General features: G+C 41.0%; 1 protein-coding gene across 5 annotated transcripts in view; it reads right to left on the reverse strand.

The window, feature by feature from the left end:
* Positions 1-17,184, reverse strand: part of SPIDR (scaffold protein involved in DNA repair) — a 536,511-nt gene that overhangs the window by 189,205 nt on the left and 330,122 nt on the right. For all 5 annotated transcript variants that reach the window (XM_033933718.1, XM_033933714.1, XM_033933716.1 and 2 more), the window contains one exon: positions 13,401-13,651. In XM_033933718.1, coding sequence (XP_033789609.1) covers positions 13,401-13,651 — 251 coding nt within the window. The remainder of the gene's footprint in view (positions 1-13,400; positions 13,652-17,184) is intronic.

A 17,184-nucleotide genomic window follows, 5' to 3' on the forward strand; every position in this document is an offset into this window, starting at 1 on the left:
CCAGGTGTGTGCAGTCAGGGCTGTAGCAAGCTACGAGGGTAAATAAAAAAGTAATTTACGGCTTTAATAGAAGTGTGAGCAAATTAACATAACACCTTTACACTTGCAGTTCCCATGCAAGACAATATAATTGTTGTATCTTTCAACTAGCTTCTGCATTCCTTTTGCTAAGTGGCCCACTCTCTCCCGCTGCCAAGTGAACCCCCCTCCCCTAGCAGCAGGAAAGATGCCCACTCTCTCCCGTTGCCAAGCGAACCCCACCCCCAGCAGCGGGAGAGATGCTCATTCTCCCCCGTTGCATCACAACACCCCCCCTCCCCCGCCTCTGACCACTCTCCCCCCATACCTTTAATTAGATGGCTGACCGGAGGGATACCTACTCCCTCTGGCCAGTTGGCCCGCCTCTTCCAAAATGGGCCTTCCCATCCCTGGTGCATCCTATGGGATGTCCAGGTCAATCAGAGCCTTAGGCCCTTTCCCAGTGCATCCTATGGAAGGTGCCTTAAACAACCTAGGCCAATCAGAATCCCAGGTCCATCCCCCCGATGCATCCCACCAGGGAATTAATGTATGGTAACAAAGGGGTGGGGGGGTCTTATATGAGGGTCTGTACTTTGGGGAGATTCTTAAGCCTAATGCTCTGGGCTACTGGAATAACGCTGTTTACAAGATGGTTTCCAAGCAGCATTCTTCATTTACCATGGTAGTCAGCAATCTGCAGGACTGTTATAGTAGGGACTGGCAACTCCCATGGTAAATAAAGGTGCAGTAAAAACTTGTTTTTTGCCACATTTTGGGGTGTTTTTAAAAAAAAAATCTTTATTTAGTTTTCAAAGCTAACAAAAAGTGCACAACAATATACAAACAAATAATAATAATCAATCAGTATCAATACAAAAATAAAACTCCCTCTCCCATCCAACATTTTCCATCAGAGAATAATACCAAACAAAAGATATACCCCCTCCCCTCCCATCCACCCACCCTACCCTGGATGTGTGGGAGCTAAAACAATGGGAAATAAAGATAAAGGACAACTATAACAACTCTACAAAAGACGTCAATGGACCCCAAACTAATTTGAATATCTTAGAATGCCCCAGCACAGTGGGCAGCAAACCGCGGCTCTTTAGCCACTTGAGTGTGGCTCGCGGCTCAGCTTCAACCGCCGGTCTGCAGAAATTTAGATTTCCTGGCTGGCCCGGAACTTCCTCTCCGACGTTAGAATTGACGTCGGGTGGCGAAGGTTGATTGGTCCGGCACTTCAGTGTCCTCTTTACGGGGAAGGGAAGCAGGGAGATCTCAGAATTCGGCGGCGGTCTGTTCCCCGATGGCGGTGGTGGTCTGTTCCCCAGCAGCAGTGGGGGCCTGTTCCTCAATGGCAGTGGCTTGGGGCAGGGCAGGGAGAAAGAAAGAAAGGGGGGGGCAGGGAGACAGAAAGAAAGAAGGGAGACAAAGACAGGGAGACAGAAAGGGAGCATGGAGAAAGAAAGAAAAAGGGGCAGGGTGACAGAAAGAAAAAGTTGGGGGAGGGAATGAAGTCTAGAGGACAGGAAGCATACAGGAGGCTGAAAGAAGGGAAGAAATATTAGATGCACAGTCAGAAGAATAAAGTGCAACCAGAGACTGATGAAATTACCAGACAACAAAGGTAGGAAAAATTATTTTATTTTCAATTTAGTGATCAAAATGTATCCATTTAAAAAATTTATATCTGCTGTCTATATTTTGCACTATGGCCCCCTTTTACTAAACTGCAAAAAGGGAGGGGGTATATTTGTCTATTTTTGTATAGTTGTTGCTGAGGTGACATTGCATAAAGTCATCTGCCTTGACCTTTTTGAAAACCTGTGGAATATAAATGATAATTAACATTTTCTCTGCATACAGTGTGCTTTGTGTTTTTTTTAAATTTTATTGTTAGTAGATCATTTTGACTTGGCCACGAAGGTAAGAGGGAGGGAAGGAGGGGAGCTGCTGAAAGACATCTAGTAATCCTTGCAGGCTTGACTGTGCAGAGAATTATTTTTGTAAAATCATGATTTGTTATGTGACTGGCATTATTTAGACTTTAATTTTTATGAATGAATAGAATGAAAATTATATAAAATTGCTTGCTTGTTTTTATGTGCTTGCGCTGAAGGGAAGTGAAGAGAGAGTGGGCTGAGGACGCTGAAGGGAAATGGGGAAGAGAGAGTGGGGAGAAGACGCTGATTTATAAATTGACAATTGTATAGAATATTGTTTCTTTTTATACTTTAATATAATAAGTTCAGTATAAAACTATTCGAGGCTTGTGTGGATGGGATCAGATGGTTTGCAGGGATGGGGACTGAGCGGGAGGGGACGGAGACAAATTTTTTCCCCATGTCATTCTCTAGGCTCTGCCACGAATTAACATAACACCTTTACACTCGCAGTTCCCATGCAAGACAATATATTTGTTGTATCTTTCAACTAGCTTCTGCATTCCTTTTGCTAAGTGACCCACTCTCTCCCGCTGCCAAGTGAACCCCCCTCCCCTAGCAGCAGGAGAGACTGCCAAGCGAACCCCACCCCCAGTCAGGTTGATGTATCCGTCGTAGCGCTAGCAGGGGCGGGGTATGGCTCTCAAAAGAAATCTTAATCATTGTACTGCTGATCTTTGGCTCTTTTGACTAATGAGTTTGCCTACCATTGACCTAGCATATCAGCATTCATTTTCTCATACTTATAACTTAAGCATAAATTTGCCCACCAAAACGTAAAACTAAGGCGATCCCAATTTTTCCAGTTACAAGTAATCATTTGCATGGCTATCCCGGTCATAATAAGGAAATGCCGACATATATATCTATCCAATGAGGGTTTAAGATGCAATATCATCCCACATATAACAACCTCATACGTCAATGGAATCGATGACTCCAGTATGGTACTAATCTGTCCCCATATTGACTTCCAAAAATTGAGTATCAAAGAACAGTAGAACAGCAGATGATCCAGTGTCCCTATAACAAGCATCTATTAGATTTAGAACTATCTAATTTCTGCAAACGAACATTTTGAAAATTCCCCCTCCTTTAAAACCTCCTGCATCATATAATCTACGGAAACTCAGCTGTCCCTTTCATTAAACTCCTATCCGAACTGAATCTCCCCTCAACGAAGAATCTCAAGTACAGAAGAATTTTCCAATCCATTTTCACCTTCCAGGGAGTCAAAATCTGGAACGATCTCACAGAGACAATAAGAACAGAAGCCAACCATGCCCAATTTTGGAAAAAAACTGAAAACTCTACTCTGACACTTAATTCTATAAGATCACTACAATTAGGGAAAATAAGGAGGTAGGAGAGGAGAAAACCTATCTATCCTTTTCTTTTTAAAGTCGCCTAGAGCCTGTTTAGGTTTGTGTGACTCACAAATATTAGACTACCGTATTTTTCACTCCATAAGAGGGTGGAAATAAGGATGTGTCTTATGGAGCGAATATTTTTAAAAACCGCCCGTACCTTTTTTTTCCCATTCTGGCGGTCCAGCACACTTTCCGTGCTCCTGCCTCAGTTCCCCTGCTCTCTTTCCGTGCTGCTCCGAATGGCTGCCTGCTCTCAATTTTCGGTGATTCTATCAGAAGATTTTTCAAAAGTTTTCAATTTACCGTAGATTTCTCAGCTGTGTTACAACATTCACTTCGGTTTTATGCCTGATATGACATTTTAGATAATCCAGTTTCCATTCATTCCACTTTTAGTCTGAACGCTACTCCCCATTAATTCTTGCTTTCAAGCATATGCCATAGATATCATCTGTTTCAAGGTAATCAAGCATGTTTTCAACTTGTATATTGTTAAGACCTGCAGTCAGGTCTGGCACATCAGTCTTGATTTTATGATCTGTTAATGATTCCTTCTGGAATAGTGGGCTTTTAGCCTAGATTTGAAGATGGACAGAAACGGAGCATGACATCCAGGAATACAGTAGAGCAAGAAAGAAGTAGAGTCTGGAGTTGGCAGTAAAGGAGAAGGGTACAAATATAGTACATGTTACAATGACTCGGTACATCTAGCTCCGTCTCTGGCAGTATTCAAATCCAGACTCAAAGCCCACTTCTTTGGAGCTGCTTTCAATTCCAAACACCAACCCACCTCTGTAATTCCCCTACCTGCTAAGCACCAAAATCTGTCTTATCATTCCCTCTATAATTCCCCCACCTAAGCACTGTGTATTGATACACCTTCTTGTCCAGTTTGTCTGTCTTGACTAGATTGTAAGCTCTTTTGAGAAGGGACTCTCCTATGTTTTGATGTACAGGGCTGCATATGTCTAATAGCACTATAGAAATGTAGTAGTAGAGCTAATTTCTCTGAGATTTGGATCTTGAGGTTGAAAGGTTTCTTCTTTAACTTCCCTTTTTCACTTTCTCCTTTTTGGTGTTTGTTTTATATCATCATATCTGCTTGGATACCACCGTATATTTAGCATTACTGCATGAATTCTTTGGAATTCCTTACTAGTGCCTGACTGAATTTTGGATCTAGCACTGAAACAGACCCAAAATCTAAGTTCTTTTGCATTTTTTGGTTGAAACTGAATTTGCCTCCCCCATGGTTACTCAGCCCTGCGCCCCCCCCCCCAATGACCTACCTTTAAAACTCCTCTTGTTCACATGGGTTCAACAGATTAAACAACCTGGTAATCATCCTGTGATTAGAAGCTGCATAAGCATGAAGGAACGTTGAGAATGACCGCGAGAGAGGGGGAGGGACCAATGAGAATAATCATGAGGGAATTCAATTTCAGTTTCAGTTGAAGCCAAGAATCCTGGCTTCGTTCAGCATCATTACCACATTCCCTTCACTTGCCACATTCCCTTCACTTAAAAGCCTTATTCCAGGCATTTAATAAAAGCTTAAAAATACTGTTCTTTACCAATGCTTTTGGTAACTAACACACTATTGTAGATATATGACAGCCTGGTTCAAGTAGCCTGAATTATCTCTTTTTTTACTATGATCAAGTTAAATTTCCTATTTTTTTCCTTTTAATTTTCTTACGATTCATATGTTTTGTAAACCACCATGACGGCTTTGCCTTTGGGGGTAACATAGCAACATAGTAGATAAAGACCCGAATGGTCCATTCAGTCTGTCCAACCTGATTCAAATGTAAATTTTATTTCTTCTTCTTAGCTATTTCTGGGCAAGAATCCAAAGCTCTACCCGGTACTGTGCTTAGGTCCCAACTACTGAAGTCTCTGTCAAAGCTCACGCCAGCCCATCTACACCATCCCAGCCATCGAAGCCTTTCCTAGCCCATCCTCAACCAAACGGCCATATACAGACACAGACCATGCAAGTCTGACCAGTACTGGCCTTAGTTCTTCAATATTTACTATTATTTTCTGATTCTAGATCCTCTGTGTTCATCCCATGCTTTTTTGAACTCTGTCACTGTTTTCTTCTCCACCACCTCTCTCAGGAGCGCATTCCAGGCATCCACAACCTTCTACGTATAGAATAATTTCTTTACATTTCTCGAGTCTTCCACCTCTCAGCCTCTAATTATGTCTCCAAAACTGAACACAATACTCCAAGTGAGGCCTCACCAACGAGCTGTACAGAGGCATCAACACCTTCTTTCTTCTACTGATTATGCCTCTCTTTATACAGTCCAGCATCTTTCTGGCAGCAGCCCTCGCCTTGTCGCACTGTTTTTTTCGCCTTTAGATCTTCAGACACTATCACCCCAAGGTCTCTCTCCCCATCCATGCATATCAGCCTCTCACCTCCAAATACATATGGTTCCTTCCGATTATTAATCCCCAAATGCATTACTCTGCATTGAATTTCAGTTGCCAGATATTAGACATTCCTCTAACTTTTGCAGATCCTTTTTCATGTTTTCTACTCCCTTCTCGGTGTCTACTCTGTTACAAATCTTGGCATTATCTGCAAAAAGGTAAACCTTTCCTTCTATCCCTTCAGCAATGTCACTCACAAACGTATTGAACAGGATTGGCCCCAGCACTGAACCCTGAGGGACTCCACTACTCACATTTCCTTCCTCCGAGCAACTTCCATTAACCACCATCCTCTGGCATCTGTCCAACAACCAGTTTCTAATCCAGTTCACCACTTTGGGTCCTAACTTCAGCCCTTCAAGTTTGTTCAAGAGCCTCCTATGAGGAACCATGTTAAAGGCTTTGCTGAAATCTAAGTAAATGACATTTAGTATATGTCCTTGATCCAGCTCTCTGGTCACCCAATCAAAAAATTCAATCAGGTTCGTTTGGCACAATTTACCTTTAGTAAAGCCATGTTGCCTCGGATTCTGTAACCCATTAGATTCTATGAAGTTCACTATCCTTTCTTTCAGCAACATTTCCATTATTTTTCCAACAACTGAAGTGAGGCTTACCGGCCTGTAGTCTCCCACTTCATCTCTGTGACCATTTTTGTGAATAGGGACCACATCCGTTCTTCACCAATCCCCAGGAAACACTCCTGTCTCCAGAGATTTGTTTAACAAGTCTTTAATAGGACCCGCCAGAACCTCTTTGAGCTCCCTCAGTATTCTGGGATGGATCCCATCCGGTCTCATCGCTTGAAATAAACTTGAACCTACTCCTACAGCTACTTTTAATCTTTGGAACATAGTAAATGATGGCAGATAAAGATCGGAACAGTCCATCCAGTCTGCCCAACAGTCACACATATTATTAATTCATGATTACATTGTCTTTCTTTGGCATTTCACTAAATACTGATGGACTACAAAGAAAAGTATATTGGTACCAGAATCAGTGTGTGTCACGTAAAGAAAAATTCTTGCACTGTAACTACGGCAAATCTAACTTGTAAACTGTCTGTGTCAAATTAGGATAAAACTTGTATTGAAAACCTTGCACTGTAAGGATAACTATGGCAAATTGTAACCTGTAAATTATATATTATGTATATTAATTATAGACCCCTAGTATGTGTCAAGTTAGGATAAAATTTTGTATCGTAAACTTGTATTGAAATTATGTATGTTTAACCTGTAACCCGTTCTTAGCTCTTTGGGACAACAGATAAGGAAACTAAATAAATACATACATTTCTGGAACATAGGGCTCCTTTTAGAAAGGTGCGCTAGCGTTTTTAGCGCACACACTGGATTAGCGCGCGCTAGCTGAAAAATTACTGCCTGCTTAAAAGGAGGTGGTAGCGGCTAGCACGTGTGCTAAAACTGCTAGCGCACCTTTGTAAAAGGAGTCCATAGTCACCTAAATAAAAACAAACATTTCCCCCTAACCATATCATAATATTGTTTATAAAAGTATTGAAGAAATACTGTTCCAAGAATAATCCCAGAGGCTAGCTCTATTTAAAATCTCAGCAAGCAATATTGTAGAAGCAACATTAACTATTTACAGGTAATAGAAAGATCTGCAACAGAGCCTTCTCTAATGGAGTACACAGAATAAGAAGTCAAATCAATGCAAAGAAATTGCAGGAGAGAGACAGGAAAAAAGATCTGGAAAGATAAAAACAAAACCAAACAATGAAATCATCATAAAATGCCACTTAAAAGGGCTCTGATTTGAATATTTGAAACAGATTATTCTACATATAGAGCAATTATATTGTAGAATCTCATGAATTTTGTATCGATTTAATCTTAATAATACCAGAGAAGTATGAACATGTGGAAAAACAGTACAATAGAGAATAGAATGACATATTAGATATTATTTATAGCATTGATATGACACTTATACCAAAGCAGCTTACAATAAAACATATATAAGCAAAAAAGCAAACTATCAAACCATCAACTATCACACCATCAACCAGCACATCCTACTAAACAAACTCCACACTTCCCACCCAATTCCCAAACACCAACTGGTCAAGGTAATCATTAGTTTTATACCATCATATCTGCTTGGATACCATTCAAGACTGAATATTTAGCATTACTGCTCAAACTCTTTAGAGCTCTTTGTTAGAGCCTGACCAAGTTTTGGTTTCAGCACCAAAACCAACCCAAAATCCACGTATGTTTGCATTTTCAGCTGAAACCAACCCCCCCCCATGGTTACTCTCTGCTCCGCATCCTCCCACTCTTTCACCATCCAAAGATGCTCTTAAATACAACAGTTTAGATGTTCAGTGGAAGATAGGGCTATATTTCCAAGTTGGGCTGCTCTTTTTTTCACTAGTCAGCGTGTGGCTGCTTTCCTCACCCACTTTAAGCCCTACAGTCATGCAGTAAGTTCACTGACTCAAGTGCCTCCTGAGTCAGAGCGCACAGCTGACCAAGCACAGCAGTGGCACAACCCTGATAAAAAGCTGTTCATCAGCAAACACAAGGCTAAAGAATATTCATTTCATACATAGCCTGGTAACAAGGGGTGGGGAGAAAGAAACAAAGGTCAATCTCAAATTAGAAAACAGGACAACTCAGGAGCAGCAAACAGCAAAAATTAGAACACTGTCTTGCTAAGCAACAAACATGAGTGATTTTTGGTTAAGATAAAGTTTTCTGCAAAGCCCTGGAAGAGGGTTTGAGCAGACCTCTGCATTCTTACAAGATAACTTTTGGGGATGACTTCATACTCTAAGGTCCTGATTCTCTAAAAGTGCGTCCCGATTTTAGGCAGCTGTAGGCGTCCTACAGCTGTCTAATCAGCCAATCGGGATGCACGTTTAAAAAAAAAAAATGCTCCCCAGGCAGGCCGCCTATATTGAAGGCGAGGCCCGCAAGACACCTAGGCCCTGATTCTGTATAGGACGCCCGGGAGAGGCATCCTATTCAGAATCGGCCTAAACTAAACCCCGATTCTGTAACCGGCGTCCATGTTACAGACGCGGGTTAGAGAATCGGGTTAGATTAGACACGGCCCGCTACACTTATCGCGGCAAGGGATCTCTCTGCCTCTATAAGTATAGCGGGCCGTGGCCCCTGACCGATCACTGGCAGGAGGGTGCCCAAACCCTCCTGCCTGAAGACGCACCCCCCTCCCCGACACTACCGACCGCCCCCCCCGACACTACCGATCGCCCCCCCCTCGATTGGCCAATCAGGCCTTAGATTAAGTGGGGATGGGCGGACCCGCTATGCCTAAGGCCTGATTGGTCCAGGCTTCTAGAGCCTGGGCCAATCAGGCCTTAGGCTTCGGCGGGATGGGCCGGGAAGGGGCGGGCCCGCCTCATTTCGACGAGGCGTGCCTGCTTGCTCGACGTGCAAGACCCATCTGTAAGAACAGGTTTGGTGGAGTGGGGTTTGTTAGCGCCGGGGGGGGGGTGCGTCTTCGGGCAGGAGGGATTGGGCACCCTCCTGCCAGCGACCGATATTGTCGAGGGGGGATCGGTAATGTCGGGGGGGATCGGTAATGTCGGGGGGGGGGGCGGTCGGTAGTGTCGGGGAGGGGGTGCGTCTTCGGGCAGGAGGGTTTGGGCACCCTCCTGCCAGTGATCGGTCAGGGGCCACGGCCCGCTATACTTATAGCGACAGAGAGATCCTTTGCCGCGATAAGTATAGCAGCCGCGTCTACTTACAATGTAGACCAGCATTTTGCTGGCCTACATTTTTAAGCTTCTCATCTAGTAGGGAGACGCATAGGGCCCCCTAGGTTCAGCCTAAGGCCCGCCTAAGGCCCTTAGACGAGCTTAGGCATCTTGCGGGTCTCCCTAGGCTCCCGGAGGCGCCTTCAGGCCTGCCTGGGGAGCATTTTTTTTTTAAAAACGTGCATCTCGATTGGCTGATTAGACAGCTGTAGGACGTCTACAGCTGCCTAAAATCGGGACGCACTTTTAGAGAATCGGGGCCTAAATGTCACATGGAGAGTTACTTCACTCCCTTCCTTACTTGTTTTTGTTCCAAGATATGTTGATAGTGTCATTATTTTGTTCCAAAAAGAACAAAAAGGATGAGACAGGAACTAAAAGAATGTATTTATAACAAATCTAGATGTTGGATATATTTGCCTTTTGACACAAGCTCATGAGACTAAACTGTATAACAGATACAATTTTATTAATGCAGATCTTAGTCATATGCCTAGGACATAGGGCATTAGAAAGAAAGATTAGTGCTCACTGTAGAAGCTTTACAATGCAATATATGAAAGAGTGAAGAACCAGACGGCGAAGAGTAATCATAAGAAACATATCAACAACTTTTTAATTTCGATTTCCTTTTGCTGCCCCTCATGTTCTTGATTTTAACCGATAGTTCCAGTGCAGCACCTGGAACCAGCCTTTTCTAAAGTTACGATGCGTGGAAGAGTCTGTACTTATAAGGAATAATAGTATGCCTTATGAGGCTTTGAATTTCAAATCAAAATTGTGAATTTGAAACTCAGGCTTGTATCCATTTGTCTGCAGTGCTTTAGAGATGCTAATATTTTGATATAGATAATTTGGGTCTGAATGATTCTATAGCAGAGATGTACCTTCACTTGTAACAACATTTCCTATGTCATTTCAGCGTTTTTTGCCTGAAATAGAAGGGGGGGGGAAGATTTAATTTTTTCTGTTGGAAATAGGACATGCTGTGCATTCTTGAAAGAGTGTGTACTATTTATCAAAAGTGCACATACTTTCAGAAGCAAGCTCAATTTTTAGAGAAGAATGCAAACTAAGATTGTACTCCATAGTACCTTTGCACAATATAGCAATATTAACTCCTAATTCTACTACCTCTTGTGATAGCTGCTGCCATTTTTCAGTACATCTAGGCAATAGGATATTCTTCCCATGCAGTACTACCTCCCTTGAAGAAAATTATTAAAATATCAAGTCATGACAGAGTTCCAAAAATTAGAATAATCCTATATGAATCTTGATTATATACAGATACAGAAAGTTTGCATCTACAATGAGGGTTAATAATGTGAGTATGGTTGATTTATGCTAATACTAATATTCACTGCTCTTTCATAACATAACTTTGCTCTTCTATACCGCCATAACCGACTGATTTCTAGGCGGTTTACACCAAAGAAGACTGGACAATCAGTAAAATACAAGATGATAGGAAGATACAAAATATTTCTTATAAGTAAAAATATTCTTTAAGAAAATACTGTATAAACTTTTAGTTAGAATAAGAGTTCTTAATAATGCAATTGCTCTAAGAAATGAATTTTTCAAACAATGTCGTCTTGATCAATTTCCGAAAAATACTGTAGGACGACATGGGTTGACAAATACACTTACCCAACCAAGACTGCTGTTTACCTGCTTGGAACGCAAAGGTCCTATCCAGGAAAGTCTTGTATTTATAACCATTAATTTTTTGGTTAGCAAATAACTAACTGTTGACTTCTAGTTTTCCTCATCGGACTATACCATATAAAATGTGATAAAAATAAGTTGGGAGACAGTCCCAAAATCAACTTGAAACAAATACAAGAAAACTGTCTGCAATTAACTTTCAACATTTTTGTAGAAACAAATATAAGATATACAATTTTTTTGTAAACTTCAGGAGCTTTTATGCTACACCATGCATATTATTATTTGAGGCATCAGTATAATTAACTAGATCTATCTCCCTTTGTCCTTTCATATAACATGACAGCTATTTTAGAAGGGCTATTTCTGTTTGAGATGTACATAAACATTTATCTTGCATAAACATCTAAGTTCCCAATTTACAAAGCTGGGATATGCACATCAAAAACTTAAATGCATACAAATGGCAAAGTGGCATGGTTTAGATATGTTTTTGGCAGGACTATAGCAAAGCTAGAAGGTACCCAATTATTTCCCATTTCAGAAAGGGACTAAATGTCAATGTCCTAACAAATCCTACATCCTACTCCCTACTCCCATCCATATTTAGGTTTTGACAAACTGCTTCTATTGAGTATCACTCTGCTGGAGGGAATGGAGAGGCTTCCTCCTTAATCCCCTAGTTGTTTTTAGTTCCCCTAAAAAGCCAAACTGGCAAGAGTAACAGTCTATGTAACAGCATCAGGAAAATATGCATTTATTTTTCTAAACTGGCAAAGATAAATGTGTATTTGTCAGCACATACATTTATGTATAGGTTTCCAACCCATTGAGAGTTTCTTTTTTTATTCTAAATGGAGGTTTATGCCACATGCACTCAGCATAAAACATTCATTTCTCCTGCAATTTAGAATACCCTCTATATCAGCAGATTCTATTCTAAAATACTTGTGAAACTTGAGATGTCCAGAGATGTCTCAATTCTGACTTCTGTGTCCTTCTAACAGGCCTAAAGATTATTTAGGTTCCAGTGGAAATGCCTGGGAGAAAACATGAGAAACAATTGTGTGGTGGGCCGGAAGTGAGACACTGCTTGCATTTGCAATGGAAAAAGCAAATGCAAGCAGTGTTTCACTTCCGGCTCACCACACAATTGTTTCTCATGTACTCACCTTTATAGGACCCCCAGGGACCCCTGAAGAAGACTTTTTGTCGAAACGCGGATCATGTTGGGTCCTGTATCCCTAGCGGACTAGGTCCTTTAAGGCTCTTATGTGGATGATTTCTTTTTATGTGGATGGAATTATTTTATGTGGATGATTTCAGTGTACCTTTGGAACTTTGACACTTTCAAATAAAGTCCATTTAGGAACATTGTCACTCCACAGAGTTTTTTTGGTTTTCTCTGGATTTTCTTCTTTGTGGATATTTCGAGGTCAATTCCTTTTCTTTTTGTTTAATGCAAATTCCACACTCCAAAATAGCAAATTATGTCCAAAGTGGAATACAAAATTAGAACTATACAGTCAATTCTTGAAGGAAGATAAGGCAGTAGCGGTCATATGAGTACTAGGATCAGTGCTGAATTAATAAGATAAGTGGCTTGGATATATTGAATATATTTAATAAAGTGATTTAAGAATTTTTTGGGATTGCTATATTTTGCACATTAGAATAGTATAGGAGGAAGACCAATGATTATAATATGGTTTTATTCAGCTGAACAAGCTGTAACAGCAGACTTGTAAGGAATAAAAAAAACCTGTCTGAGGTTTTTTCTCCTTTCTCTTTGAATAGAAGTGATGATTCATCATTAAAGTACACGGCAACTAATTTAGATTAAATTATCTTCCTTCAAGAATTGACTGTATAGTTCTAATTTTGTATTCTACTTTGGACATAATTTCCCAGAAAGCAGCCACCCACTACTGGAAATCTACTCTGTCACTAAAAACAGTGACTATGTACAGCACCGTTCATATTTTAAGTTAGCAGGCTGAGTCTACATTTGGGAAGATCTTTCTAGGACCATCCCAACTTGTGATATGAAGATTGGAGCGAGGCACTCAGAGGGTTAAATTCATCATGGCATGTGTTCATGTAAGTCGACCTGAGAAAGTGAGCTACCTCTGATCACCATTCTCCTTCATGCACAAAGCATTCTTAAACAGATGACAAGGGCTTAGAACTTACCGAGCGCTTGGCAGCAAAGCAGAGGGCACAGAGGCGTTTCGTTGGAGATGATTTCCACAGTTGTCTTGTGAAGGAAGAAAATATATCCTTTGCACAACTACTCTAACACAAGCCCCTTTCCAACCAGATACACCTTGAGTTTCCACAACTTCAAGCAATGAGTCGCACACAGTTTGAGATAAGAGCTGTTGTTGGCCTTGGTTGTCTTCAGTAAGCATGTTCCCCAGAATATTCAAATTGATAGGGTCAATCTGGTAAGAGAAAGTCATTAATCTACATTACATTTCCATCTCAGAAACCATAGTGTATAATATCAAGCTGCATTCAAACTAGAAAAGGAACTAAAAGCACAGTGTAATCAAGCCAGTTACTTAACCCAGGCACCAATTCTAATTCTATCATTTTTTAAAATTACAAATTGTAGAAGTTATCAATATCCTGATTGCTAAGATGCAATCATAAACATCTCAAATTCAACCCATAGCAATTTACTTCAGTTTCATCTGCCTGGTGCAAGTCAAGTCACATTCAAATGAGTGAGGTAAGAGGATAGAAAAAGCTATACAAACCCTTTCTGATGGCCCAATGGCCAGTTTGGTTTTCAGACTATCCACTATAAATAGATATGAGATTAATTCATATACATGGCAGAACTGTTCTATGCATATTTGTCTCAAGCTTACTCATGGTAGATATCCTGATAACCTGACTGGCTGTGGGGTCACCAGGAAAAATGTGGGAAGCCCTGGGGTACAATGACAGAGAAAGCAAAGCCTGCAAACATTGCTTGGAAAAGTGTTTAACCTATGTATTATAAAACTGGCCTTGTAAAAAGATGATGAAACGTTTTCTGTATTTCCTGTAGTAAAGTGACAGTCTGCACCACAATACAATTAAAAGATGAGACCTATCTCTCAAGAAAATACAAGCCAACAGTGAAAGAACTATAGCTGATGAGCAAATGATATAAAGAAAGCAATGAAAATGGAATGTAAATGCAATACATGACTCAGTTCTTCATCCTTAAATGGCAAAGTTCTCCGCATTTGCACCAGCCATTACCATTTTCCTTGTTTCAAGCTGGCCTACAAACTATTGCAGCTATAGCCAGCTGACTTTACAGTCTGCTCCTTTTTCCCCTATCCCCTTCCGTTCTAAAGCTATGGACATCAACAAGTGATAGCATATACCCATGGACAATTCCTAGTCATCATTCCTACTCCTCATTTCCCTGCAGCACAGTGGGAAAAAGTCTTCAGGTGATTGTGAATGAAGACTTATGGAATCCAATCCCAACCATGATTTCTAAGGAGCCAGAGGTAAAAGGTGAATGCAGGAACTATGGGACAAAAATATAATAATGAAATGGGTTTTGGCCAGGCACTAGGGACCTCGATTGGCCACCCTGAGAACGGGCTACTGGGCTAGGTGGACCATTGGTCTGACCCAGTAAGGCTATTCTTATGTTATGGATTGTAGGCATGGTACCTATTAGTGTGTGGGAAAAGCAAGATGAAGGCAACCCCCCAGCAAACCCAGAAAATCAGAAACCTTTGTTATGTTATGTGAAATTTTATAACCCGCCAAATCCTCATTAGAGTTCTAGGCAAGTTACAGGCAACATATTGTTGCATAAAATTTTGTATAGAATTAAATATGTTACAAAGAATTATACATGCTGCATTAAAGTTATCCAATTATACATACAGTCAGAGGCAATATATCATAAATAGCAGCTGACCATTAACATCGTCTTTGTTTTGGGAAACTTGTATTATCAACCTGAGTCTTGTTGGACCCCTGGTATAGATTTCTTAAAAAGCCATGGTTTTAGATTTTTGCAAAACAGTGTATATACTGTACTTCAGTGTCTCTCAAACTTTCTTGAGCCGGGGCACACTAAAGGTAGTGGCCATGGCTTGAGGCACCCAGAAGTGTGCGGATGTCGTCATGATGACATCACGTATATTTATGACATCATCACATCGATGTCCATGCATGTGCAGAGACCCTCCAGATGGGCCCTGAGATGCCAGTAGGGGGTGCCAGCAGGGAAGAGGGCCTAAGAGAAGGAGAGGCATTGGCACTGGCCAAATACGAAACTGTAGTGAAAAGGGCATGTTTAGAATCTTCTTGTTTCTCCATTTCTTACTTACTATCAATTTCGAAAAGATCTTAAAACCCATCAATATAATATTCATTATTGATTTTTATATTATCATGTAGTTATAATATACTTTTAATCTTTTTATCTATACTTATTTTAGTTTATATTATGTTTTCCTTATTCATTAGTTTTAATGCTTGTATTAGTTACTTAGAATTTTATTATATATGATATTATTATATTGTATGCTGAGTATCTATTGTGTAAACCGCTATGAACTGCTGGTTAGGCGGTATATAAAAATAAATTATTATTATTATTACTACTCAAGCCGCAATTATTTGTAGATGCCTTTTTAGCCAATAAATTTCCTCTCTGCACAGTTGATGAATTATTCAAGATTTTCATTATATAAGCTATGGTATTAGTTTGTAGATATGATTTCTGATGATTGTTTGTGTGTCTGTTTTAATATGTTTTTACAAAGTTATGTATGTTTATGTAAACCGTTTAGTTTTAAACAGTACAGAAATTTTTTAAATAAAATAAACTACTTCAAGCTAAATACCCTCCAAGTCTAACAAATATCAACTGAGTACGCCAACCACAGACCTCCCTAGGCCCACCCAAGCTCTGTCTCAGATCCCATCCCCTTTACTAATTGTAATGTAATTTTTTCCATTCATTTTTCATGTACACACAATATACACAGCAGATATAAATTCTCAAAACTGACACATATCAATCACTATATTGAAAACAAAACCATTTTATCTACCGGGATCTGCTTTAAAAGTGAGACTGGGAGGCCGGGGGGAAGCCGGAGGATGCTAGAGAGAAGGGGGGAAACATGCAGGCCTTCAACGAATTGGGCAGCGCTGGCACTGTACCGCATAGGGAAGTCAGCTGGCAGGTGCTTCACTTCCTCCTCAGTGTGCCGCAGCACACTTGGAATCTCAGGAGGCACACAGTTTGAAATACACTGCTGTACTAGTACAAATTTCAATGGGAAGTGAGTTCCACACTTTTACTAGTTGGTAGTTGAATGATTTGCTGTGAGATGACTTGTATTTTATATCTTTCAGAGTTGGGAATGATAGGCTTAGGTTGTTAAGAGTTATGTTGGTCTGCAGATCTACCTAATAGTTCAGTAAATCTAGGGAAGCTAATAGGGACATCACCGTATAGCATTTTAAATACTACATAGCATACTTTGAATACTATTGTTTTCTATCGGTAATCAGTGCAGTTGTATAAGCAGTGGTGTGACATAGTCAAATCTTGGTTTGCAGTACAGTGGTGCCTCGCATAACGGACGCCTCGCACAGCGAACGCTGCGCACAACGAACTTTATGTCTTGATCCGTACAACGAACTTCGTTTCACACAACGAAGTCGCCCGAGCTGCATCCTTCCGCGCAGGCACTGCGCTTAACTGCCCTCTCTCCGCCTGGTTCCCTCTTGCCCCCCCGACTCCCCGACACGATCGGGGCAAAAAGGAGCCCAAGCCCTCTTGCCCCGCCGATTCCCCAACTCCCCACACAATATCGGGCCAGGAGGAAGCCCAAGTCTTCCTGGCCACGGCGACCCCCTAACCCCACCCTGCACTACATTACGGGCAGGAGGGATCCCAGGCCCTCCTGCCCTCGACGCAAACCCCCCCTCCCCCCAACGACCG

This window comes from Geotrypetes seraphini, chromosome 2, assembly GCF_902459505.1.
Source record: "Geotrypetes seraphini chromosome 2, aGeoSer1.1, whole genome shotgun sequence".
In the NCBI taxonomy this organism is placed as follows: Eukaryota; Metazoa; Chordata; class Amphibia; order Gymnophiona; family Dermophiidae; genus Geotrypetes; species Geotrypetes seraphini.